The 27,937-nt window shown below is 49.2% G+C and overlaps 1 protein-coding gene across 1 annotated transcript in view; it reads left to right on the top strand.

Annotated features, from left to right (window-relative positions):
- Vav2 (vav guanine nucleotide exchange factor 2) overlaps positions 1-27,937 on the top strand; it is a 170,355-nt gene that overhangs the window by 36,576 nt on the left and 105,842 nt on the right. The window contains exon 2 of the mRNA XM_027423023.2: positions 2,654-2,770. Within this exon, the coding sequence (XP_027278824.1) occupies positions 2,654-2,770 (117 nt within the window). The remainder of the gene's footprint in view (positions 1-2,653; positions 2,771-27,937) is intronic.

Genomic DNA, 27,937 nt, shown 5'->3' with positions numbered 1-27,937 from the left:
TGCATTAACTGTGCTTGCTGATGACTTGTGGCTTACAGTAGCAGAAATGTGTCCCCTGCTGGCAGAGGCCAGAGGCAGGGGACAGAGCCTGAGTGTGATGGTTTTCTCTTGGGCTTCTGAGGGAGACTGTGTCCAGGCCTCTCTTCCAGGCTCTGGTGGCTGCTAGTAATATTTGCAGCAGCTCCATTCTAATCTGTCTCTTCCTGCATCCATCATCACGTGGCCTTCTGCCTTTTTTGTCACACTGTCTCTATATCTTTTTTAATTGTGATATATAAACATTTGTCATCGTCACCATTTTTTTCTTTGTTTTGAGTTGGATCTTTCTGGATAGCCTAGGCCAGCCCAGACTACCGGAGTGGGCCACCATATCTGAGTTCTACCTTCCCCATTTCCAAGCATGAAACTTGGTATTTTAAGTACATCTTTAGCTGTGTGTGTGTGTGTGTGTGTGTGTGTGTGTGTGTGTGTGTGTGTGTGCGCGCGCGCATCCACCACCAGGATGTCTCTTTCTCAGACTGCCACCACTCACACAAACCTTTCTCCCCTAAATGCTTTCTGTCTAGACTCTAGGAACTTCATGGGAATGGAATCCTCTAGGCTTGGGTGCTCTTCAGTACCATCAGGTTATAGAAGACAGAGAGGTGGAGTACTTCATACCTAGTGGTTCTCAGCCATGCATGATCTCTAAATTTAACTGAATTAAAATAAAACTAAATGGGAAATCCAGATATTCATTTCAACATTTGAAATATTTGTTGGGTACGTGTGTCTAATGGCATAGACTGTATGGGACAGAATATATAAAGGACATTGTCATAAAGGACATTGTCATTCTAGAATGTTCTGTGGTAAAATCCAGTTCTAGGTTAATGGAAATGAAAGTAATGTGACAGTAATATCCAATGTGGTCTTGGGACCCTCTGCCATATTTCTCCTTTTCCTTCCCCTCCCCTCCCTTTCTCCCTTGATTTTTTTATTTTTCGTTTTTCAAGACAGGGTTTCTCTGTAGCTTTGGAGGCTGACCTGGAACTAGCTCTTGTAGACCAGGCTGGTCTCGAATTCACAGAGTGCCTCTGCCTCCTGAGTGCTGGGATTAAAGGCATGCACCACCACCGCCCGACTTCCTTTTTGTTTTCTATGAAGGCCGTTCTGGTTGTCCTTTATGTAATATAATGTGCAGATTGGGCGGCATCTGTTAATTTCTTGATGTATGATGATGTCATTGTTCTAGGACATGCATGCTCAGGTGTTTAGGGATAAAGCATACTGTGTGCACAATTCATCTCAAATGTTGTTTAAAAGAAACTACTTAGAGTCAGATGTAGATGGACAGACAGACAGACAGACAGACAGACAGACAGACACAGACACACACACACACACACACACACACACACACACACACACACACACACACACAGAGAGAGAGAGAGAGAGAGAGAGAGAGAGAGAGAGAGAATATTGTGTGTCATAGAAACCAGGCCAGCATCATCTGTGAATGGTAACATCTCAGCCAGGGTGGTGGGCAGTGACCCAAGGTAGAGGTAGTGGTGACACAGGACAAGGGAAGAGCCCTGTATGCTCTCACGAGAGGTGGTGGTACAGGACAGGGGCTCTCAGCACAGCTTGGCGTCTGTTCCCCTGAGCTTAGCTGAGGCTTATTCTGTTTGTGATAATGGCCAGTCATATCAGAATCAGTTCCTTTGTCTAAACTGCTGATGAGCAAGGGATGGGTTTCCTGAAGTTTACTTGAGATTGGCAATTGGTCCTGTAGGGATGGGTATTGATTTGCCTTTAGTCCTAGGTTCTATTGGGCTGTGGGTGTTAGATCCTTGCCACTTGAATACTGTGCTCAGCTGTGTTAGATACTGAATGGCTTCTACATACTGTTTGCCCCTGCATGCTATCAGAGGACAATCTCTACCTAGCAAGTACCTCAGGAGCTTGGGCCACTGTTTGTCATCTCTCAGACTAGGTTCAAACCAGGAACCTGTTGTTCCAAAGTCCTTCTCCCCTCTGCCATTCGGTTTCTTTAAATTTTAAAATTATTTTCAGTTTTTTTTTTTGAGACAGGCTTTTCCTGTGTAACAGTCTTAGCTGTCCTAGAACTCACTCTGTAGACCAGGCTGGCCATCCACCTGCTTCTGCCGCCTGAGTGCTGGGATTAAAGGCATGTACCACCACTGCCTGGCCCCAGCTTAGTTTCTTTCCAAGGTCTTGGTTGTCAGCGCCACATCTCTGTTGCTGGCTTTGGCTCCTGTGAAGTGATAGGTGTGTGCTGCAAGGAGTTGTGGGTACACTTGTGTGAGGTGCTCTGTAGCGCTTGTTTCTTTGTTGCTGTGACCATCGGCATTGGGATGCACATTATTACGCCAGGGCAGGGTGTGGGTTAGCCGGCTATGATTTTGTGTCATCTGTCATCTGCAAACCAACATGAATAGAAGATAGCTGCCTCACCCTGGGAGTACTTAAGCTGCAGTAATTCTGAGCTGCAGCCCACACCTCAGCCTGGAACAGGGATTTCTCCTGCTGCCAGGCTGCCTATTCCCTCTGTCTGCATGGACACAAAAAGTGGGACCTTGTGGGTGCTGTGACTGATGTTTTCTGAAGTGCCATCCCCATACTGATTCCCCTTTCTCTGTCTTTCTAGTTCCTGTGTTTGAAGAATATTCGCACCTTCCTCAAAGTCTGCCACGACAAATTTGGACTAAGGAACAGTGAGCTGTTTGACCCCTTTGACCTCTTTGATGTCCGAGACTTCGGGAAGGTGAGTGGGCTCCTTGACACACGTTTGCACTGGGACATGTGGGCCCCACAGGCTTGCCGCCTGCCATCCCCATGTCTGTTGCTCTGTGTCACGGATGATGGCAAGGTGCTGAAACCGGGTTTGTGTGACAGGGTGGAGCAGGAGGGTGGATCCTCCCTCTCTCAGTCAGGGGAACCACCCACATCTAAATCTGGGGGATGCCATGAAAGCTGAGTGTGCTGTGTCCCCCTCCCCCCACGAGGGAGAGGAACCTGAGGCCAGGCAGGTGCAGAGCCATGAAGGCTGTGACTCATAGGTGGCTTCCTGATAAGCTTGGGTATGGAGTGATATAGGGGGTTAGCTGCCACCAAAAATATTGGCAACTGAATCTCCCCACCTCCCCCCAGACAGCGTTTCTCTGTGAAGCCTAGGCTTGCTGGCTTCAAACTCAGAGGTCTGCCTGCCTCTGCCTCTTATAAGACAAAATTTAATGTAGCTCAGGCTAGCCTTGAACTTTGTGTGTAGCTCAGGATGACCTTCTGATCTTCCTGCTTCCACTTCCTGGGTTACAGGTGTTCCTTACCACTGGTTGATGCAGTGGTGGGGATCAAACTCAGGGCTTCATACATGTTAGCTAAGTGCCTTAACAATTGAGTCATGCCTCCAGCCCTCTGTTAGGCCTTCTAGGTAGGATCATGACTGTAATGTCTTTCGGTTGGGGGACTGACAGTTGAAGTGCAGACCTGTAATCTAGTTTGTCTCCTCAAGCCTCCATGCTGCTCCCCTTCCCCCTGCAGCTGGCTTGGCCTCTGAGCCAGCTGCTTCTGCCTGCTGATCGAAGAGGCAGAGGCAGAGAACCATTTTTAGGAACTGGGTATTTGAGGAAACGTCCCACGAGTCCAGGATGTGAATAGGAGAACAAACCTTGCAGTTGTAAATGTTGAGAGATCTGTTCCTGTGATGTAGTGTTCAGAGCCAGTTTAGTGCTCAGGACTAGGCTTCTGGGAACCACTGGCCCCAGTAGTCTCCTCTGTTCTGGAAGTCTCCTTTTGAGAGTCTGTTTCTATGAGCATCCAGTTTTTATTTTATTTATTTATTTATTTATTTATTTATTGGCTATAAAAGCATATAGAGGGCACTGTAGCTCTGACTCAAGGGGGACACACCAGGTCTCTAGCTATCAGCAGAACTTGGGTATGATTTTTGTGAGTTTGTCAAGCATTCAGGATGCAAGAATAAAGGGGTCATAGAGGCTTGCATCAAGGTTCCAGAAAACTTCGAAGGCCAGGTAGTGTGTAGTAAGGCCTTTGTGTGATACATGGAGGTCCTGGCTGCAGGGCAGGTGTGGGGAGTTTGATGCAATATCAAGCCTATATAGAATTGTGCTTCCTTCTGCTTGGGTGTGTTGATAATATCTTGCTGGTGTCCTGTCCTATGAGTGGCTTCTCAGTCTGATAGGTCTATTTGGTACTCTCTTTTGGTCTTGGTCTTGTCCCTGGAAGTGATTGAGATGAATTTGCCACAGCACTCTGGATAGGAGGAGCTGGTAGCCTAGACACACACACACACACACACACACACACACACACACACACACACACACACACACACACACACACACACACACACACACTCAGTCATTGAATAACCATATAGAGAAAAAGATGGGAAAATCTAACCAAACTCATGCAACAGTCCTGGAGTGTTCTGTGTATAATTTCATATAATTTCATTTTGATTCTAATTTGCTATGGCGGAATGCATGATGTAAGACACATAAATCTGGATTAAGCTCTCATCATCTGACCGGCCAACTGTGTGGTCAAGCTGTTTATGAAGAAGGGTTGCCCTTGTCATCGTCAGCAGTTTTGACAACTCTGACCCTGCAGTGAGTGTGATGTGCCTGCTGCATGTGGGGGTGGAGGGGCTTCACCAGGGGCTTTTCACCTTGGCCTCTATTCTTGTCTCCCTGGCTTTGCCCCAGCATATGCTTATGGGAAATGGGAGTGGATTGTGGGCTTGGACCTTGAGTCATAGGGTGGGGTGCTAGGGCTGGAGATGACCCTGCTATGCAGACCCTGTAGCCAAGCTGAGGGGTGGGGTCCAGCCTCATGCTTTATCCTACAGGAGCTCATATGGCCACCAGCCTACCTTTGACTGTTGCTGCTTCAGACCCTGTCCAGTCCTGAGGGTGGGCTGGGTGGATCAGGGTCCTATGCACCACTGCTGGGTAAATGGATACCTAACTCAGTGCCCGTATTCCAGCTGTTTTCAACCTTCCTAATGCTGCAACCCTTTAATACAGTTTTGCACATTGTGGTGACCCCCCAACCATAAAATTATTTTAGTTGCTACTTCATAACTGTAATTTTGCTGCTGTTATGAATCGTAATATAAATATCTGTGTTTTCTGATGGTCTTAGGTGACCCCTGGGTTGTTAACTCCACAGGGGTCAAGACTCACAGGTTGAGAACCATTGCTCCAGACCCTGACGTGTGAGACTGTGAGAGGTAGAGGGATAGAGAGAGTCGGGGAGAGTGTGTGAATTGGGAGTGGGAAGTGCCCATCAGGGCTGGCCATTGTAGTGTCCCTTCAGATAGAAATTGATGCTGCTACCATTGTCTGACCATCAGTGATTGTAGGGACCTACTCTGACTGTCACAGGGAGGCGTCAGCTTTTCCCTCTATCTTTCAGTTATTTTGTTTGTAAAAGTCACAACACTTGCACCTTTGAAGGATAGACCCTGGTAGCTAAGTTCTGGAGCTCTGGAATCCAGCAGGGTGGTGTCTCTATGTTCTGTCATTGTCAGGAAGCAACCTTGCAGATTCTCCAAACCCTATTTGTAAATAGCAGGGGGCACAGCTTTGAAGGTCTGTCCAGAAGGGTATGAATCTTGGTGCCTGCTCTGCCCCTGCAGCCAGCTGTGGTCCCAAAGCTCTGGCTCTACATGGAGCTGACCTGATGTCTCCTGTACCTGCCTTTGGTGCCTTCTCTCGTCCAAGTTCTGCTGGAGTTAGGCTGGCCATGGTGAGAAAGAGCAGGACTCTGTGTTCTTTCTGTGTTCACCTGGGTGAGACCTGATTCTTGTATAGTCTTGATCTCTTAAACCTTTGGGAAGATTGTGGCTGGCTCTTGAGGCATCGCTTGAAGGATTCAGCAAGGAAATGAATTCTTAGGTTCTTGTCATTTTTAGTGTAAGTGTTTTCTTCCTGCTCTTGGTCCTTCACCCTACCAGTTCCAGCAAGTACTGAGAGATCCAGAGTTTAGTTCCGGAAGTGTCTTTTTGGCTGCCTTCCCTGGTGTTTTTCCGAAGAGTTACATTAAAGATAATAGACTTTAGTTCAGATAAGTCCTGTCCTGGAGATTGCCAAGGGTGGCTGTACTGCATGGTAGCCAGGCTCTGGTTGCTGGCTCTGTGATGTGCCTGCCCATTTAGTGATGCAATCTGCTGGCCTTGTCCCTGCCATGTGGTGTTTTTTCATTTTCATGTGTCCTGTCTGGGCCATTATCTGTTCAGTTGCTGGGGCCCAGGGTGCGAGGGACTGTGGACACTCCTTAGATGGCCACTCCTGGCTTTCTGGGAGTTTTGGACAAAGAAAACCCCTTTGAAAATTTGGTGGGGACCCTGGAGAGGATTCTGTTTGCTTTCTTCTAAGATTTCAGCTCCTAGACATTGCAGATCACCGGTATAGTAGCAGCGTTGCTTCCTCCCTGTGATTGGGGCACTGCATTTATGTCAGCCCTCCTCTGTGCTGATATGTCTCTTCCTTCTTTCATATTGTGGAACAGGAAGTTGAAGCTCACAGAGAGTGGCCAGCTTCCTGCTTGGGGTCAATGGCTGGGTATCTTCTTTTTGGATTCCCACCTCTTCCAACTTGGCACTGGGAGGTCCAGCTCCATTGCCTGCTGAGCTGTGATGTTCCCTAAGCCTTCCTTCTACATCTGTCCAGTCACTGCTGTACCATCTTCTGGGTTCAGGAGGCTCATAGCCAGGCCTGCATTGTAGAGAGCCCTGGGCAGTGCTGGAGACAGGGAACAGAGAAGGACAGAGACCTGTCACGGTTATTATCTTTGTCTGTGATGGTAGCCACTATTTTTGAGCATTTTAACCCCTGCCTCCTTAGGCTGAGGTGAAGATCACAGGGTCTCAAAAGATAAAGTGTTTCCTTTCAAGGATCAGAAAGCAGGGGAAGGAGGGAGGAAGGCAGGTGAGAGAGACAGAGAAAGGGGAAGGGTAGTAGGTCTCAAATGGCTAACTGAGGTGCCTATTTTAATGTGTCAAAGTCGACTCTGGCTAGCAGTCTCTCCCAGTTCACAAGTACCTGTTATAGAGTCATCCTGGCTGGCATTACCCCCCCCCCCATGTCCCCCATACAATAAACCTCTCCAGCCCCTGAGCTTCACTGTCTTGGCCAACTTCTCTTCCCTATATAACTCAGGCATTTTGGCTACTTACCCTCTTGACCTCTTGTTTCCCAGGTTCTCCAAATCACCCCCCCCCCCCCGTCTGGACTCTTCCAGAGGCCTCTGGCTGTGCTCTCCCTCATATCTACAATAAACATTCTCCTTAACCAGACCTGGGAGCAGTCACATCCTCATTTTTCATTTTGTCTCCTAAATCAGTATAGGAGGCTGTAGTTCTTGCCTGTAGGAGGGAAGCTAGGCCTACTGTGTGCTTCTGGTTGTCCAAGGGTTGGCTTGCTCCCCTGGACTTTCCTCTGCTTTTGCTTGCTCATTTCTGCAGCCTACTGACCCATGCTGCCAGGGGACCCCTTAGAATCCCACCCATCACTGGAAGGCCTTTGAAGTTTTTCGAGACAGGGTTTCTGTAGTGATATATTATTTATGATTTATTAAAGTTTGCCTGAGGATTCAGAAAAACAAAGCAGCTGGCCACTAGCTCTCACCTATAGCTCAGGCTGAAAGGGCTGATCCACGTACGAGCTCGTGATCAAGTCTCAAACTGCTGTCTCTCCTCAGCCTAGATGGAGAATGAATGCCTCTCTGAGACTTGCTTCTGTCTTATATACTTCCCTAATGTTGGGATTAAAAGTGTGAGCTATAATTCTCTGTTAGACTGATTCACTATTGTGTAGATTTTGGGTGGCCTTGGACTCACAGAGATCCTTCTATCTCTTAATCCCCAGTCCTAATTAAAGGTATGTGCCACTACCTCCTAGCTTCTGACTGCTGGGATTAAAGGTGTGTGCCCGGCTTCTCTGGCTTGTGGCTGACTTTGCTTTCTGAATCCTCAGTCAAGCTTTAATAAATAATAAATACTACAGGTTTCTCTGTGTAGCCCTGGCTGCTGGCTGTCCTGGAATTCACTCTGTAGATCAGACAGGCTTCAAACTTAGAGATCCACCTGCCCAACTGCCTCTGCCTCTGTACCCTCCCATCCACCTGGGCTTTTTTTTTTTTTTTCTCCTGAAATGTCTTCTAAACCTTCAAGCCTCCCCTGGGTTTTCCTCTTAGCTGTTTGCTGTCCTCTGTGCTTCCTCAGACCCTGGCTCTGCTAAGTGAGGCTTGCCCTGATGGTACATTTGACAGCCTGGCCTCTGTTCCTGATTTCTTTCTTCCTGGCAATGTCCTAAGTATATGCTCACTCACAATTCTGAATAAGCTCAAAGTGAGTGAAAGCTTGGACTCATTACTGCCAAGGATGTTACCTCCGGGTTTCAGCTTGGTGGGGAGCTGATAGGGGGCAGTTGGGTCACTAGTGGAGCTGGCTATGCTGTGGTGATGGAGGCAGAACTTACCTGCCAGTGTCCTGCTGTGCTTTTCAGAGCCTTCAGGTCTCTCGCCTCTGTCCCACCATCCCTCCAGCAGTTTATGGGCCCCATGCTTATTCCCCTGGTACTTGATGCCTCTCTCACTTCTATCCCAAGCAGTTATCACTAGTTATCCAGCACTTTCCACAGAGCCCATTGTGCAGCAAGCCTTGCATCTGAAGCAAGCTTGTCTCCTCTGGACATTTATTTTGTCCCCTGTAATTGTCATAGCCCCTTGTGTTGACTTACCTCCTCCTCCAGACATCTGCTGCCATTGTCCTCTGAACTTGACACGGATGGGAGTGGCAGAGGACTGTGTTTGCTGGTATTTCCAGCAGCCAGGTAAAGTGGTTCAGCTGAGAGTTTTTGAATAGAAGGGTCCTGAAGCAGAACCCAGATGTCACTGGGCTTGACACTGGCTACCTCCCATGTTGCCGCTACTGTGGTGTTCCAGTCTGGGAAATGGGTGTAAGGATCTTCCTCTCCTAGGAACTGCTGGAGGAAGAGACCAGATGGGGCAGTTGCATGTCTTCCTGTGGTGTGTCCTCTAAGTTGGCAGCTCTGGGGAGTCATGCTGGGATTGTACCAATGCTAACCAAGTGAGCAGGCTGTGACCCTTGGCAGTGGGCAGGGGTACCCATAGCCTGTTCCAGCTGCCTGTAGTGCTGGCCTTACCCAGCCTCTGATGTCATATTGCATACCTGTCATCCTGCTCTGCTTGCTGTCAAGTGTGTGGAGGTATAGTCTCTATAACTTGGGCATCTGTGTGTATGGACGGGTTTCCAGCCCCATCTGGTCAGAGACAAAAGCAGCAGTAACCATGGGTATTGGTCAGACATTCCTGATCTCCACACCCAGGCTTCAAGCCTCCTTGTGTCTCCTCATTCCCCCCCCCCAATATTTGTTCAGGAAATTTGCTGAGTGGGCTTTGAGCTCTCCTGAGGTACTCTGCCGCTGCCTGATGGCTCTCACCAGCCCCTGCTGTGCCAAGTTCATTTGCACGCCTTGGCTTAGTGCTGTCTGGGAGGTACTTGGGCCTTTTTGCAGTATCCATTCTGTACTAATTACTTATTAAAATGCAGCTACCATGGAGCGCAGCAGCCTCAGGGCTCCCAGCAGAGTCCTGGCAGGGGCTGCTGGCAAGCACTTTTCCAGGTCCTGCCTGGAAGGATTTACTCCACACCTCTGCTAGTGGGCGTCAGTCACTTCAGAAGGTTATTAGCCCACCTTTTCAGGGGCACTTGATGACCAGACATGCTGAGTGTATGTATGCAGAAATGCACATGCACACACAAACACACATGGTCGGCCTCTGGCTTTTCACTGCCAATGGGAACATTGTATCTCTCATAGTCCTGGGGATGGAACCCAGGGCCTTGTGCATACTGGGCAGATGCTCTACTCTTGACTATACCCAGCTCTGAGGTTTCTACTTTGCCTCCTCTTCCAGGCAGAAGCCTGCTGGGAAAGGAGAGGAGGTAGAAGACCCTTCTGGATCAGTAGCTGAGACCTTGCTGTCAACACTAGCCTGTGAAGAGCTGTGTGTGGGTTCTCTGGGCTTGCTGGAAAATGAAGGACAGGACTCTGTTTTGGAGGCCATGGTGATGAGTCGGGTGCTGGTACCCATTTGGGGGTTGTGACTGTTGGCCTCTGTGGAATGCTGAGGGCAGTAAGCCACAGGGATGGAAGCAAAGAGAAGGGCTTGCGAGCTTGTGGGGTCTGAGTCTAGACAGAAAACCAAACTGGTATGTTGGAGTGCAGGTGTGTGGTATAGGAAGGTCCTGTGGACCTAGGCCTCATGGATGACCTGGCACCACTTACTGGAAAAGACTCCTTCCACCATGGAGCAGGATTGGGCAGGGATACCTTCTGAGCTGTGGGAACTTGACTGATAACACTAATTAATCCTGATTGATTGGTAGTAGCTTCCTGGAACACTGAAGTCATGGTTGCTGAGTGAGGCTCAGCTATTGATATCTGCCCCAGCTTAAGGTGAGGTGCGGGGCCCAGTGCCTTATGTTCATTCTTGTGAACGAGCTGGTCTCCTACTAGTGTTCATTTGTAGGGTGGGTCCTCAGGCAATCGCTCATGGTTGAGAGTCATCCCCTCTGGTAAGAGCAGGCTTATATGCTGGATGTCTGCAGCATGTCTGGTGTGTATGGAGTTAAGCTGAGAAAACCCAGATCTTGGGAACTTGCATGTTTAGTGGCCAGAACTAGTGACTGGATTTCCTGGTCTTCTTGGTAGGGGGTGGGGTGGGCATTGCATGGAGGATGGGCTTCTTTGTTGTGTTCTCTGCTCAGCTCAGCCTGTGCCAGGGCACACAACCTCAACTATTGGAAAGGCAGAGCCCAGGACCACTGCATGGTAGTGGGCCATGGTGGGGCAGCAATGGCACAGATAGCTAAGGTGTTTATAGAGGGCTTCCTAGTAGAATTTCTGGTTTTGATGGGCGGGGTGGAAAGCTCAGAGCTGCATATACAATGGACAGGAGACTGGGGGATATACAGGCCCAGCAGGTGGCCAGCTCAGCCCAGGGTAGGACAAGGAGGGGCAGGACAGGGTGGGACGGAGCTTGGCTGAAACTTGGGCTTTGTTTTGAGATTTTTGGAGGACCATCCTGCTCTGCAAAGCTACAGGCCAGGTCATCAGGGTTTAGTATGACACTCCAGAAAGTGTGTGTGAGACTCTGCACAGAGCCAGGGTACTGGGAGACGACAGCTCTACCTGTCGACTCCCTCCCTGCTCATTCACGATTTGGCCCCGAGGAAACAGGAGTCCATCCCAAGGAAATAGCAATGGACAGATTCTAGGTGCTCTGTGGCTATTGTGTGTTGCCGCCTGTGTGCTCATTGTTGCTTTCTTTGTGCCTCTGTTTCTCGTGTAGTCTGCAGGGCCACCCTTCCTGTCTTGTGCATCCATTAAGCAACACGTCTCTGTCATTTTTTGCCTTGGTCTCTTTCTACCCAGCTAATTCCCACCTGGGAATGAGGAGCTTGGCTTTTCTTCACTCATCCTGTGGCAACTGGTGCAAGCCCTTTCCTTTTTGGTTTTTGTCCACAGTTAATTAAGCTTTAATTGGCTAATTGTTTCTCCCCAGTGCCCCAAGCATTAATTGTGTCTGGTGAAGCTTGACAGTTTGATGTTTGTGGCAGAAAAATCTGAACGAGAGTAGGAAGGAGAACAGAAAAAATAGCAAAGTGTAAGTGGCTCCTTGTGATGGTGTCATTTCTGGTCACCTTGGAAGACCTTTCTCAGGGTGTAAGGTCAGTAGGAGTCTGCCAGTGGCAGTCTCAGCTATGGGGTCAGGCCTTCTGGGTGGAGAGGCAGCTTCTCTGAACTCATGAGGTGTGTGCTGTGAACTTGGAACAGAGATAGATCCCTGCAGTGCTGTGGAACACTGTGTCCCCGATCTCTGGATGTGGGGCACTGTGCCTGATTTCCTGCAGTTGGGGTAATGTGGGGAAACTTGCTGATCCCCTGAAGCTGGGGTGATGTCAGGAACTGAGCTAAAAGTCTGCAGTTGGGATGATGTGGGGTTCCATGCCCAGTCCTCTGTATTTGGGGTGATATGGGACACTGTACCCAATCCCTGGTGATGAGAAGTATGAGACCCCTAGACCCTCTCTGCTTTTGGGCATTTTCTCAGGTGTGGTTTCCTCTTCTCAGATATGTCTAGGTTTTTGTCAGGTGAACAAAAACCAACCAGCAGAGTCTGGTGAGCACTCCTGGCTGCTGTTAGCCAGAGGCACACACTGCCCTACCAGCTTCTGCCATGTACAGTTAGCTCGTGTCCTTGTGAGTGAGCATTTGTGGACCGGGCTTGGCAAGAGCTTGGCAAGGTCTGGGCAGGTAACCCGAGATGTCTTGTGCTTACCCAGGCCTGGGCCTAGTGGGGGCGCTGTAGGCACTTGTGGGGATGTGGTAGGGCTAGTTTCGGTATCGGAACCCAGGATGCTGAAGGATGACGGCCCAATGGAAAGGAGCTGCTGAGTGTCTAAAAACAGGGCTGCTTCTCATAGGAGGAGGGTGGTGGTTGGTGTGGGTCAGTGGCTGTATGAACTACGGCTGGACTGGGCGATTCACTCACCGGAAAACTCTGGGCAGAGAGATTGGGGCCACCCTTGCTCATGTTGGCTGCAGGGACTGGAACCATCCTTAACCATGCATGGCTGAGCTGTGACTGTTACAGGCTCTACTTGGCCTCCTAGCTGTGGGAGTCCTCCAGAGTCATCTATGGCAGGGGCTGCCATGCTGTGGTATCTGTGACATTTTCATGTAGTCCGAGGTATTGAGGTGTGTGGGTTCCTATGTCTCCTTGAAGGAGCAAGTGGTTATGGGGTGTTCCTTCTTGGTTCCCCTCCTGATCCCACAGACTGAGGCATCAGGCAGGTGCCCCTAACTCTGTGTTATCCCACAGTAAGAAGGGCCTGAGCTCTGGGTTGGAGTCTACAGCTACAGCCCTCAGGTTTTTGTTGAGAATATGAGACTAGGGACTTGGCCTTGTGACCTGAGGGCAAATCTGAAGAACCATCTGTTCATTCATTCACCCATCCCTGATGGAGCCCTACAGAGAGAATGGGTGTTGAGGAGACAACCTTCCCAGGTCCCTGCTGTCTAAGACCCCAGTGCTTGGCTATCTAGGTCTTTTCATGTCTAACAAGGTTGAGGGCAGAGGTTTCGAAAGACCTACTGAGTTGTATCCTTAGCTTTGTCCCCTCCAGGGATCCTTTTAGAAGCCCCCCTTTCTCCTCTTGGGGGCTGTACATTTCCAAAGATTACACATATGAAGCCAGTGACATTGTTAAATAATTAGTTTTCTCACTTTTTAATTAATCAAAGGCTAATTATGAGCTTTATGTATAATTAGAGTTTCTGACCCCCGCCTGATGGCTGTGCCTCACAGAGGGCCCTTGAGGCCAACCAGGAAGGGTGGGCACAAGTTAGACTTTGGGGTGGGTGTGACTGGGGTATGTGGAGCCCCTGGAAACTTCAAGGACCCTCAAATGATCTCTTTCCACTCTCAACAGTGGGCACCTGTGTGGCTGGTGCTTGTGTTGTGTGGCTGGTGCCGCAGAGGGAGCAGCAAGCATTCGGCCACAGTCTGGAGCCCAGTTGGGCCTTTGTGTTTCAGCAGGGTGAAGTTGGGCTGGGCAGGCACTCAGGGGGTAGGTATCTGCATAGAACTCTCTGGCTGGCGGGGTGGGTGGACTGGGCCCTGGGCACCTCTATCTAGTGACCGGAGTCTCTGTGTCATTGATTACTTCCGTAGCCTGGTTCCTCAGGCAGCCCAGTGCTACCTCCTGAGAAGGTGACTAGATGTTTCAGTCTATGATGGGATGCAGGTGCCGAGTGGTGAGACAGCCCTTAGGGCTCTGCCAGCTAGTGCTAGGCAGTGGGGCGCCAGGCCTGCTTGGAGGCCTGCTGTGGACTGGAAGCTGAGCCAGCTCTCTAGACTGGTCTATGCTTGGAGGTTTGTCCTCAGGCAGCCCTAGCTGGGGTGATAAAACAAGGCTCTGCCTAGCTTGTACTAGCAGATCCCTGCCTGACCTTCCCTGGTGTTTCTTATCTGTGGAGCTGCTAGTAGAGTCACCTTTGCTCAACCTGGCTTGATGAGTACCTGCCAGTCCCTGTTCTGCTTGGGGTGAAGGCTGAACAGGCCTTTGGCCTGCTGACTTAGGATTTGGCAAAGAGGGGAGCTGGCACATCTTGGCTAGGCAGGGACAGTGGAATGCTGGCCTGGTTTGTGCAATGTAAGGCTGAAGGCTTGTTGGTCTCTGAGTAAAGGTCTCTAGCTGGCATGTGGGAGGGGCATCTACTTGCCCACCCTGGGAGGCCATAGTATATGTCTTTCTGGGTTTCTTTGTTTTGTTCACCTGAAGCACACCCTGTCCCTCTGATTCCTACACTGCTTCTAGCTTTCATTCCTCACTGATCTAAGATTGAGGTATTTTTTCTGGCAGACAAAAATGTCCAAATGCTCTTTCTCCCTCCTAACACAAGAAGAAGAGTCCTAATCCTGGTATTTTCCCTCACTGACCTTATAGCCCTTACTTCATGGCTTAGAAAGAAAGGGAATTGGCAGTTTCCCTGACCACTGGGGACAGCCCAGCTCAATGTGCCTGGGTTTCTGGAGCCCTTCATTTTGGGTACCAGAGGTGGCCTTGGTAGGCCCAGCAAATCCCACAAAACCAGTAGCCCTTGATGTGATTCTCATCCAGTGAGACCCTGGACATGGTGAGCTCCAGAATTAGTGCATTACTTCTCTTTAGTGCCTGCCTCACAACAGTGTTCTGAAAATGAGGTTTGGGCACATGGGCAGGGCTTTACCCTTCAGTGAACAGCAGCAGCATGGAATCCCAGTGAGGGTGGTTCACGGGGTGCTGTGGACTGACTGAAGGCATGTTATCTGAGCCAATCTGGCCTGGAGAGGAGTGGAGAGCATGAAGCATTGGAAGTGACTTGAATGTACAGCAGTCATCCCTGCCCTTTGGGGACTGTGGGTCCCAGGGCCTGAGAACAGGACTTAAGGATTTTTATGTGTTAAACATGTGCCTTGGGCATAAACTTGCTGGGAAAAATTTCACTGTTTTTTTTTTCTCTAGATTTATTTTATTATTTTTTATTCATGTGTGTGTCTGTACGTGTGCAGGTGTCCTAGGAAGCTAGAAGAGGGTGACAGATTCCCCAGAGCTAGAGTTATAGGTTGTTGTGAGCTGCTGGATGCGGGTGCTGGGAATAGAACTCAGATCCTGTGCAAAAGCAGCAAGTGCTCTTTACCTGCTAAGCCATCTCTCCAACCCTATTGCTGCCTGTGTTTACAGTAGGGTTTCATGTAGCCCAGGCTAGCCTGGATTTGAGAATGCAGACCGTCTTTGAACTCATAGACCCCCTACTTCAGCCTCCCAAATTCTGGGATTGCAAGTGGTTCCATGCAGCCTGGTTTGCCAGCCTGTTCCCTGTCTATAATGGCATTAGCAAGGATGCAAGCCTTGGAGGCCCAAGAGGAGTGAAGTAAAACCAAGGCGAGCATAGGTAAGGACTGCCGCTGTCCCCATAGTAAGTATGTGGGGCTCAGGAACTTGTGTCCTTCTGCTGCCAGCTCTCATTTACATGCTTCAGAGGGTTAACACATCTTTTGTAAAGACTTTGACCTGGGCTCTGGAATGTTCCTGGTGGTGCTCTGAGCTGTAGTAGCAACTGGGCATGTATGAAAGGAGCCCAGAGCCCACCACCTAATGTGCCCTCTGCTGTCTTCTCTATCTGGGACTGTGTTCTGCCTCAGTTTAAGAAGCTCGTGGCAAGGACGATTCCCCGTCGGTGTCCTAATGGTCTCCATATTAATTTGTTGGGAGGAAATCACCCCCTTTGAAGGCCTTCCAAGTGGAAAAGGAGAGATGTCCTAATACCGTGGGCCAGTCATTAGGGGAAAGCAAATTAAATCATGTTTAATAGTGTTGAGTCCCCATCGTTTTGGAAATGGAATTGGTGAAGCGGGGAAATGAGAGATTGCTGATGCCCTTCGAGGACGGCTGGGAAGGAGAAGGAGTAGTGTAGTGTGCATGGTGGCCGGGGCCAGCTTAGAGCTACAGCTTCAGCTGCTTTGCTGAAGTGAGCTTGGGTGTAGTGGATGGGAGCAGATGGCATCCTGCATTTTCATAAGGTTGTATGCATTCCTTCCCCACCCTGGCTTCTTCTGTAACCAGATACCCTACGGGGGCAGATTGCTCCTCTCCTCGGCCAAGGTTTTTTTCATAAGCAAAGAGGAGGTGATATTCATGTGATAGGGCATGGGGAGGGGACTCAGAGAAGAAGAGGCACAGAGGCCATTGTACAGTCTCAGGCTAGACGGAGTCTATAGGCATGGATGTGGCCTCTTACTACTTCTTCAGTATGTTGAGAGGGATAAGGATGCTGTTTTCAAGTTGCTAACGGTTCCTTGGAGATTATGTGTCTTGGCAACTTAAAACTGAAAAAGTGACAGCCCCATCTCTTGTAAACATCAAAAGCCCTTCTAGTAGGAAAAAAAAAACCCAAAAAACCCAAACCAAAACAGTGTTCTTTTTTTTCTCATGGTGGGCTCCTGGCTCTCTGGTAGGTCATAAGAAATATTTGTCTTGAAAGTCTACCTTAGGTGTACCTTTCACTTCAGAGTTAGTCTCTGTTGGAACAAGTGACTGCTTAAGGATCTCTCAGGCCCCGCCAGGGCTTCTTATGGAAGAGGACATCGCCTGGGAGACGAGGAAGGTATGCCAGCTTAGGTCTCTTTTTATAAAGCCAATCACGTCACTGTGGCCTTCCTTCCCTGGTAACCTCATCCAATTCCCAGTCTCCTTTTCAAAGTCCCAGTGATAAACACCATTAACATTGGAATCTGGGGACTGAGCATTGGAACATCTAACCATAGCCTTAAACATCTGAGATGCAGGCCAGACCCTGTCTGTCACACAGAGGGCCACTCCCCGAGTGATGCTTTTCTGCCTGGTCCTCAGCCTCTGGCCACTGCTGCCCACTCTGGCACAGCTTGGCTGGCCTCCACTTTAAATCTTTTGCTTCTGCTGGCCACGCTTCCTAGACTGTTCTTTGCCCAGGGGGCTACAGGGCTCCTCTCCATCCTCCTTCAGGTCTCCCTGGCCATCCACCCTGTGAGACCACTCTCTTCATCCTCCATTGCCACTCCCAGTAGACTATAGAGTCTAGAGTGCTTGCTCCAAGGGGATTTTACTTGTTGACTGGCTTATTGCTGCTCTGCTCACACGATGCTGTCTCCATGAGCAAGGGTTCTTCTCATTCACTTCTTTGACAGACGGATCAGTGCTCAGCATGGCCCTGTAGGTACAGGAAGGAAAAAAGAGAAAAGGAAGGATGGGTGAGTGAGAATCCACAGGAAGTTGGATACTTCTTTCCATACTTTCCTTCCTTCCCCAAGCTGTAGCCAGGGGACAGGTTCTTTCTGGAACACAACTGCTATTTACTGGTCACACTCTGGGCACAGCAAACAGATATGATGATTACATAGTGCCTGCCTGGTTCCATAGTCCTGGTCCTCATGTGTGCCCCAGGGAGGTGTTGTGGGACCTGGAGCTCTCATGTGCCCCAGGGAGGTAATGTGGGGCCTGGAGCTCACGTGTGCTCCAGGGAGATGTATCCCAGGGCGGTGACAGGCTGTGGTCCTTACAAATACTGTAAGAGGTGATGTGACGCCTCAGTCCTCATGGGTGCTCAGGCAGGTGACATGGAGTTCTGGTGCTCAGGGATGCCCTAGGAAGATAGCATAGGAGGTGACAAAGACACCGTTGTTCACATGTGCTCCGGGGAAATGACTTGAGGTCCTGTCCTCACATGTACACCAGGGAGGGTGATGTAAGTAATGCTAAAGGGAGGTGACACGGGCCCCTGGTGCTCAGTGTGCCTCAGGGAGGTGACGTGGCAGCTGCCCTCACATGTGCCCATGGGAAGTGATGTGGGGACCACTGTTCACTTGTGCCTGGGGAGTTAGCATGGGCCCTGGTGGAAATACACTGGGTGACTTTTGATTGTCTTTTCTCCCTGGACTGAGAGTCTAGAGGAAGCTACTGGCATGTACAATGCCTTTCATGGATGTGGTGGTTTGAAAGAAAATGGCTCCCAAAGGGAGTGGCACTGTTAGGAGGTGTGGCCTTATTGGAGGAAGTATGCAATTGTGGGGGCGGGCCTTGATGTCTCTTGTTCAAGCTTCCCTCAGTGTGACAGTCAGTTGACTTCCTGTTGCCCGCAAGATGTAGGACTTTCAGCTGCTCCAGCACCACGTCTGCCTGCATTCTGCCATGCTCCCCATCATGATGATAATGGACTGAACCTCTCTGAAACTGTAAGCGAACCACCCCAATTAAATGTTTCTTTTATAAGAGTTGCCATGGGGGGGGACTGGAGAGATGGCTCAGAGGGTAAGAGCACCAGCTGCTCTTCCAGAGGTCTTGAGTTCAATTCTCAGCAACCACATGGTGGCTCACAACCCTCCGTTATGAGACCTGATGCCCTCTTCTGGTGTGCAGATATACATGGAAGCAGAATGTTGTATACATAATAAATAAATAAAATCTTAAAAAAAAAGAGAGTTGCCATGGTCATGGTGTCTCTTCGCAGCAGCAAAAACCCTAAGACAATGGGGATTCCTAGGAAGGACCCCTATTCACTCAGATCCCTGGTTTATCTTTCAGGAAGTAGCTCAACAATGTGGAGTATTATCTGCTGTCCAGACTGCATAGGAGTTGTGCTGAGACTGCACCATGAGTAGGACTTGGCGTCCTTGTAGTAATTGATGGTACAGATCAGAAGGGGAACCTTTTACCAACATCTTCTCATATCCTGGGCCTGACTCCAGTGGGTGCTGGGGTCTTGTGTTGGGGACCAGAGTATGTTGAGGATTCTCCAGCTTCCAAGGGAGCTGCAGACCTAGGTTGGGATATCCCTGGGGGCTGTGTATATTCCAGTACTCACCGTTGCTTTCAGGGATGTGTATGTTGTCCTTGTTCAGGATTACCTCCAGTAACAGTATTTCCTACTCCTGTCTGGGGAGGCTGCCTGCAGGGCAGTACTGCAGACCATGCCTCATACTCCAGCCAGAATCTACAAAGCTGGAAGCTGGGGAATGCCAGAATTCTCCTGTAGACTGGTCCCTGAAGGCTAGTGTGTTCTAATGAATGGAAGTGCCATGATCACCGCAGGGACTTTGATTTGAGACGAACTAGCCTGTACTTGTAATGTAGAAATACAAGGGTAGAGCAGGACTGGACCCCAGGACACACCAGCCATTCTGCTGTTGTCCCTCAAGGGAATGCATCTGACACCTGTGCCTCTCTGTCCCCTCCCTGCTAAGTGTGGACACTGAGACTGCACACGCATGCCATTTCTGTTCCCAGCTGAGCAGGTCTCGAGGTGTTGGCAAAGCCTGTCTTTACTCTTACCTGGCCCTATACATGGCTGCAGTTCTAGGCCAGACCTTGCCTCGGTGGAGTGTTGGAGATGAGGGTCTCGGAGTGTTGGGTTGCAAAACGTTTAGTGCTTTTCATCCTGGCCATCTTTTGTGTTCTCCAGTTTCTTTCTGGGAGTCACCTGATATGACAGACCATAGGCCCTGGACTCAACCCTGATGTCAGCCTGTCTTGTCGGTGTCTTCTCTCTCTCTTTTTTTTTTAATAATATTTTTTAAATTACTTCTTTGGGAATTTCACATCATTCGGACCAGTCCTACTCATTTCCCAGTCCTTCCATGTCCACTCCCACCAAAAAGAAAACCATCTCCTCCACCCCTCTGTGCAATGACCTGCTCCTCTGTCAACTTCTGTCACATCTGTCATGGCCATTGCGTCTCCACTTCCGCCTCGCACCCACCACTCTGTTCCTCTGTCTTTCCTGTCTCTCCATCATATTCATTTGTCATTGTGGCTTTGGAAGCTGCAGTGTGTCACACAGTCTACCCTTTTGCTCAAACAGCTTTACTTTCAAATGTTCATTGCAATGAGTCATTGGTCTGGTTTAAGGTCTCAGGCTTCTGCCACAGCATCAATACAGGACCCTCACCGAGACTCCCCTCAGATGTCTGCTGTTGTCCACAGTCATGGAGATCCTGCCACTGTGGTTCCACAGGATTGGCTCCTTCACAAGCTCCAGCAGCTCATAGATGGCATAAATGTTGGAGTGGGCCAAAACAAAGTCCTGGGCGGCAGCCAGTGAGGGTTAGGGCCAGCTCTCCTGTGCTCACGGTACCACAGTGCTAGCTTGTCTTCTTAAGCATGCTGTATCTTCACTTTTTCTGATGAGGCATCCTTTTTTTTTTTTTTTTTTTTTAAAGATTTTATTTATTTATTATGTTTACATCATTCTGCTTCCATGTATATCTGCACACCAGAAGAGGGCATCATATCTCATAACGGATGGTTGTGAGCCACCATGTGGTTGCTGGGAATTGAACTCAGGACCTTTGGAAGAGCAGTCGGTGCTCTTAATCTCTGAGCCATCTCTCCAGCCCCTGATGAGGCATATTGATGGCTTGCTGTGGTTCAGGGCGGTCTGGGACCTGATGTCAGCCCACTTCCCATGTGTCCCCTCCTTTGTGCTTCCTTCTGTATGTCACAGACATACAATTGGTGTCACAGACCCCAGCTGTAGCTAGATGGCATCTAGCTTATGCAAGTTCACCCACACACCTAGGTGAAACTCTGAATTCTCTGAGCCTGAGAAGTCTGAGGCTCTGGGCTGCCCTTGTAAGAGCTTAGAGAATGTTCTGTGCTTAGCCAGGGAGGGGACCCCTGGATGATGAGTAATGCCCCATGCTTTGATGGACCTGTTTCTTCTTTGTTTTGGGGATGGGTCTTTTTGTGTAGCTTAGGCTAGACTTGAACTTGGAATTCTCTTCAGCCCCTGGGATGCTGGGATGACCAGTGCCATATGCCACAAGGATGATATGTCAGATGGAATCCTGGAGCCTCTGAAGGTCTACATCTGCCTGAGGGAGCAGTGGAGTACCTGCTTCCTGGAAGGTGGAGACACATACAGGGAGGTCAGAAGACATGCGGACACAGTTATTTAATCTTGGGTGTCATTTCTGTTGAATCATCTGTGTGATCTTGAATGCCAGATTATATGATCTCCTGCCCCCAGACTCACAGGCGGCAGGCAGTTTGAGCCTGTCAGTGTGGGTGGGGTCATGGGAGAGTTTCAGAAGCAACCTTCTAGAAATGAGCCAGGCCTGGAGGAAATTGACAGGTCTTTGTCAGGCTGGAAGCCGGTCTGCAGCCCTTATCATCCCTGAGGCATGCTCTCGCCTACAATGAGTCTATTGTTGTTCATCTTCCCCTTTACCTTCTAGGTGTGTGTGTGTGTGTGTGTGTGTGTGTGTGTGTGTGTGTGTGTGTGTGTGTGTGTGTGTAGGCCTAAGGTTGATGTAAGGGTGTGTGTGTGGGTGTGTGTGTGTAGGCCTAAGGTTGATGTAAGGGTTCTCTTGATAACTTTTTCACCTTATTCACTGAAGCAGGTTTCTCCATCAAACCCAGAGCTCACCAGTATGGCTAGTTTCACTAACTAACCTGATCTGGAGATCCCGTCTCTGCCTTTGAAGACTAGGATTGCAAGCTTGGCAGCCACCTGGCATTTACATGCTTTCCAGGGATCTGAACGGCAGTCCCTCAGGCTTGGAGGGCAAGTGCTTCACCCCAAACCGTCTGTCTAGCCCCTCCTTGGCTCTTTTTATTTTTAGTGTATGTGTGTGCATGTTCATGTGCAAGCAGGTGTGTGCTTCTGTGTGCGCGTACATGTCTTGTATGTGGAGACTGGAGGACAACCCTAAGTATCTGCCTCCTTTGACATAGGGTCTCATTGTTTTGGAGCTCACTGATTCAGCTAGACTGGCCAGCTGGCTATTGAAGCCCAGGGATCTTCCTGTGTGCTTCCATTGTTGAATCACAAGTATATTCCAGCACACCTAACATTTTTTTCCTCATGGGTTCTGGGGATCGAAGTTAGGTCCTTGTGCTTGCAAGGCAAGCACTTTACTGATTTTTGAGTTCCTTTCCCACTGTTTTAAAGTGTCAGCATTATCTTTTCCAGTTTGCTGTGCTGAGTATTTCATCTGTATTCACAATGCTGATGCATAGTGTGCATGGGGCTTTCAGAGCTTTTCTTGCTTTGGGGCACTTTCCTTTTCGAGACGAGGTCTCACCACGTAGCCCTGGCTGACCTGCATCTTGCTATGTAGATCAGGCTGGCCTTGAACTCACAGAAATCCACCTGACTTTTGCTAGTGTGGTGCTGGAAAAGTGCATCTTTGTAGATCTCTTTTGCATGTGTGGGGAGGCAGTGAACCTGTCTTTCTGTACGTCTGCTTTGGCGAGGGTAGCATTTCTGAGGTCTCTACGCTTTGCTAGGCTTTGATGATCCACTAAAGAAATATAGGTTGTCTGTCACAACGTGTCAGTGACTTTAGTATGTGGAGCAGCCTATGAGGTGTTCTACTCGAATCCCTTTAAAAAATCCAGAGGCTGAAGAGATGGTTCAGTGGTTAAGGGCACTTGCTGCTCTTACAGAGGACCTGGGTTTGATTGACAGCACCCACGTGGTGGCTCCCAACCATCTGTAACTCCAGTTCCAGAGGATCAAACATCCACTTCTGTCTCCATAGGCACTAAGCATGCACATGGTGTGTAGACATACATGCAGGCAAAACTACCCATACATAAAGTAAAAATTAAAAAAGATTTAAGTAGAAATCTAATTTAAAAAGTCAGCCAAGTTCTTCATGAATTTATTATTATTATTTGTGTGGCGGGGGAGAAAGGAGAGCATACATGTAGAGGTCAGAGGAGTGGGTTCTCTCCTATTGTGTGGGTCCTGGGGATTGAATTTAAGTTGTCAGGCTTGGTGGCCCATGCCCTTATTCACTGAGCCATCTCACTGTGTCTTTCATTAGTTAATTAATCAAATTGCAGTAAATCAGTAATTTAGAGCATGTTGACCACCTTCTTTGAGGTAGGGTCTCTCAATGGCCTGGAGCTCACCAGTTTGTCTATATAAATTGGTTAGTGGCCCCAGGGGTCTCCAGTGCCACCACACTTGGCTTTTTACTTGAGTACTGGGGATCTGACCCATGTTTGTATAGCAAGCACTTTACTGTGTCATCTCTCCAGTCCCTTTAAACCCATCTTTTGGGCTAGAGGGCTGGTTCAGTGCTTAAGAACTTTATCAGAAGGCTTGTTAAGTTCCTAGTGTCTTAATTGGGTGGCTCACAAGGATCTATAACTTCAGCTTTAGGGGATCTGTTGCCCTCTCCTGGGCTTTGTAGCCATCTAGAGAAATGTGGCATACTTCACACAAATACATAGGCATAAATAAAAAATGAAAGTGGATCTTGCTGGAGAGATGGCCCTGTGACTAAGAGTGTATACCATTCTTGTGGAGTTTGATTCCCAGCACTGAAGTTGGGTGGTACACAGCCACACGTAACTCCAGCTCCGGGGGAATTTGATGCCTTCTTTTGGACTCTGTGGACACCCACACTTGTGTGCATATATCTACACACAGACATAAACATACACACATAGTTAAAAATAAAAATAAATCTTAAAAGACAAGCCAGATGTGGTGGTACACACCTTTAATCCCAACATTTGGAAGCCTGAGGCAAATGGAGCTCTTTGAGATCAAGGCCAGCCTGGTCTACATATTGAGACTCTGCCTCAAAGGAAAACCCACAAAACCTTGTGGATGGTATAGAGCAGGTTTGTGTTCCAGGGAAGGGCTGTGTTCAGCCTGTCTATAACTGGTCCATCTGACCTTGCCAAGGGCTTAGTTGGACAGGTGACCATTGTTCTTCCTTCTACAGCCTCACTCCTGATAATTCTCTCTGCAGTGGTCTGGGGACACGCAGACACACAGACTCACATAGTCACAGGGGCACTAGAGCCTCACTCTTTCCCACATCCTGTGCTCACAGAGGCTCGCTTGTTAGACGTGCTGGGGTCTGCTTCTTGGGCAGATGACTCAGTGAACTGGCCCTACCTGGAAAGTACTGCCTCTGCAGGTCCAGCAAGGAAGCCCCCAGCACAGGGCTCCTTTGACTCCTGTGTGTTCGTGTGGAAGGCCTGACCTTCCGGATGACTTCACTGTCATAACACAGCAGTCTAAATCCATGGAGTTAATTAATTTTCTCTTGTATTGCCAGTCTGGGGCAGGTCTCATCAGAGAGCAGATGCCTCCTATCTTTTGTTCCTCAGCACTGACTCCCAGCCTTAGGTGCATGGTTAAAATGTCTATAAGAGCCCCAACCCCTTCATTCTCGGCACTCGGGTAGGTTGGGGCGGGAGGGAAGCAGAAGAGCCACTCAATATCTTCCTCTCTATTGGCCAGTTCAGGGTCTCACAGCTCTAATAATGCTGCAGTGCAGCTGTAAGGATGGAGGTGACAGTGGGAGTGACAGGCCACCAGCCCTTTCCTTGCCTGGTGAGCAGCTGACTTGGGGGCAGGGGACTGGGGGAAGCTGGGTAAACTTGTAAGTCCATTCCTGGTAAGTGTGCTCAGGGAATTTAGAGTTGGCATATGTTTGGCATTTCAGAGTCATGGCAGTGGAGTGGGCTGGGTGCATCTTCAAGCCTGTACACTTTGGGAATGCTTTGTTTTTTGCCTAGCTCGCCTTGGGCAGCTCCAACAGGAAGTAGTGTAGTGTAGCCTTGGTTTGGGCAGTGAGCAACATACCCTCTGACCTCACTAAGCTTCAGGGATCCTGGCTCTGAGCCAGACAGCAGACTGAGCACTGCTTGGGTGCACTGAGGCCCTACATTAAGGGAGTGCTTGTGTATGGACCCTGGCATTACTATGGCAGCAGGCTGATACCAACTCATTTAGTTTTAGTTCCTGTAGAGGAGCAGACAGAAGCACAGAGCCTTTCACGATCAGCAGGAGGACTTAGGCTCAAGACCATCCCTGTGAGCAACCCCAGAACTCAAGTGGGACAGGTGAGGCCTAACTGCCCGGTGTTCTGGTGCCCTGGTGTACATACACAGGAGCCAGTTGTCAGGTGGGTTCAGTATGAGCTTGACAAATCCCTTCTCTAGGTATGGTGCTATTTGGGGACCAGATATTGCAGACTTGCCATGGAAAGCAGATTTCTTCTGAGCTGACCTTTGGTGCTGCTCATACTGCCTTTGCCCTCATCTTTTCCACACTCCCTTCCCTACTTCGTAGGAGTATTTGTCTCTGGAATTTAGAAGCTAGGCTCTGTATTATAAGTCTGATGTTTATTTACTGGAATCAAGCATCAGCTACAGACCAAAGGAAAGAGTCCACTTAAGTTGAATTTGGGGATTGCCAATGAGTTTATTGTGCTTATTCAGAGAGGATGGGGAGGGGTCTCCTTACAGGAGTGTGGGAAACCTCAAAGCGTCAGAAGTTTTACCCCAGCGTGAATGACAACTCCCCTACAGCTGCATAGATGGAGCCCCTTTTGCAGTTAACTTTCCAGACTATATAGTACCTTCTGAGACCCCTTGGGGTATGGCAGAAATGCAAGCAGCTGGGAGGGAGGTGCAGGGGGAAGTGGCTGGAATCTTAGGTAAAGGTTTGGAGACACTTCCCAACTGCTCACAGAGGGAATGTCAGCATCCCCAGCAAGTATCTCTTAATGGATGGTTACAACTACTCTGTGGAGAGATGGATGGCAATAGACATTATGCTCTGAGGGCAGCATAACCACAGCACAGGTGTCATGGGAGTGAAAGCAACCTGTGACCAGAAGATGGCAATCAAAGGATGTATGTGTGCACAGCCAGGGAAGATGTAAACCCGTATCATGGACCAGAGGCTCTTGGTGCAGTGCTCGGCCACAGTTTGTTGTGTGCTTCCTGGTGGCTAATGTGAAGGGTAAAGGATAGAACTTTCTATACCCCAGGCACCCAGCCCCCATCCGCAGTTGATTGTTTAGTCAGTCTGTGCCCTAGTCAGTCTATGCTCTCTGAGGCATATTCTGTTTCCTGCCATCCCTCATCAGGAATGGTATTGTAAAATGGGATCCTCTGGGCAAAACAAAACAAAACAAAAAACCAAAGAAACAAAAAAAAACCCTGCTGCCATCTTCATCAACTCAACTGCATGCTTGAAAGTGTTCATCACCATAGTGTCTGTGGACTGCCCTAGTCCCTCATGGAATGAAGGGGCCAGGAGGGTAACTGGATCCCCATCTGAGGTTCCAGCCTCCCCTCGTAGCCATTTGTGCATAATTCTGCCTTAACTGCACATGGCCTAGGGTGGGAGGTGCTAGAGTGTGCAGGGTGGAAGAGGTTCATGAAGGGGCCTTCATCTGGCTTGCTCTGTGGAAGCTGTTATTCATGCTAGGTGAAGACTTGCAGTGTGGCTGCTTTGGGCTCTCCCATGCTTTGTAAGGCTCTGTTGAGTTCTGTTTGGTGGAATCTTACCTTGTGTTGTCATCGGGATCTTATGAAGAGGGGGTGGATATTGTTTACAACCCCCCAAGGAAGAATTTCTTGCAAAAGGTGAGGCCCCCTCCCCTGACACATAGCAGGCCCCTTTCAAGAAGCTTCCTTGCCTGTGACCACCAGGCTCTAGAGGCTGTGGGGTGGGAATGGGGTCAATTTTTGAGTCTCTTCTTTCTGGATTTCTGAGCCCCAGTATTTGGCTAGACTACACATCCATCCTATGTACTCTATCGAGGCAGGAAGCAGGTGTTAGACCAAGGACTATGCAGCATATACATTCTCCAATCCCAGATGGTGCTATGAAGGGCTAGATTGGTTGGGTGGACACTGTGGGGCTGAGAGGGTCAGGGAAGGGTGTATGAGGTTATTATTCATGAGGTCTCCATAGGTCAAGCAATGAGTCCTCTGGACAAGGACAGGATGTATGCTTGCCTTGCCCAGGGGCTTCAGCTTGGTGTGACTTGGTATCGAGCCTTCTATTTTGGCAGTGCACTCCCTACTACCATTATGCTTTATGGGCCCTGGCTCCCTTCCTCTCTGTCTACCTTCTGGGCTTTGAGTTCTCCCTGTGGCTGGTGTCAGCCATGTCCCCCAGACCCAAAGTACCATTTGGAGCCTCGGCTGCTGCCTGATGACTGCTGTTCTCTTTGTTTCTTTCAGTCTGGCTGTTCCCAGACTCATCAGCCTTGGCATTTATTTACAAAGCCATTGTGTCGACTGAGTGGAGAGCACAGTGATTTATAGGGATGGTGCTGGGGTCTGGGAAATGCCAGCCTCCCTTTCGGGGTCAGTAAATCAGTTTTGATTCTGGCAAGGCCTTCTCCTGTCCCCTAAATCAGCTTGGAGGAACTCTCCAATGTGGACCTGCCTCGCGTGAGCCCTAGAGAAACAACTGATTCCTGACTTTGCTGCACGTGCTGGGTGGACCCCTCTCCCCAGGTCACTAAAGGCAGCAGGCAAGACTGCAGTATGCTGAGCCCTTCTCATTGACTCAGATCATGTCATTCATAGCAGTGCTGGTTGGGTGACTGACATCTACAGCCAGGATATACAGTAGATCTTTAGCTGCCCCAGGGGATGGCTGGTGCCCTCAGAGCTGACAGGGTTGGAGTTGTTGGCCTGGGCTTTTTGTTTGCTTGTTTTGTATTTGGAGACAGGGTTTCTCTGTGTAACAGCTCTGTCTGTCCTGGAACTCGATTTGTAGGCCACATCACACTTGCCTCAGACTCAGAGATTCGTCTGCTTCTGCCTCCCATGTGCTAGGATTAAAGGCATGAACTACCACTGCTAGGCTGCTGGATTTACTTTTATGTTATTTTAAAAAAGTTAAAATTGCTAGTGTGTGCACGCATGTGAGCACACGAACACACACACACACACACACACACACACACACACACACACACACACACACACACACACGACAAGAGTCCGAAGAGGGCACTGGATCCC

This window comes from Cricetulus griseus, chromosome 6 (assembly GCF_003668045.3).
Source record: "Cricetulus griseus strain 17A/GY chromosome 6, alternate assembly CriGri-PICRH-1.0, whole genome shotgun sequence".
Lineage (NCBI taxonomy): Eukaryota > Metazoa > Chordata > Mammalia > Rodentia > Cricetidae > Cricetulus > Cricetulus griseus.
The sequence above is the reverse complement of the archived record's forward strand: the minus strand, read 5'-3'. Positions and strand labels throughout refer to the sequence as shown.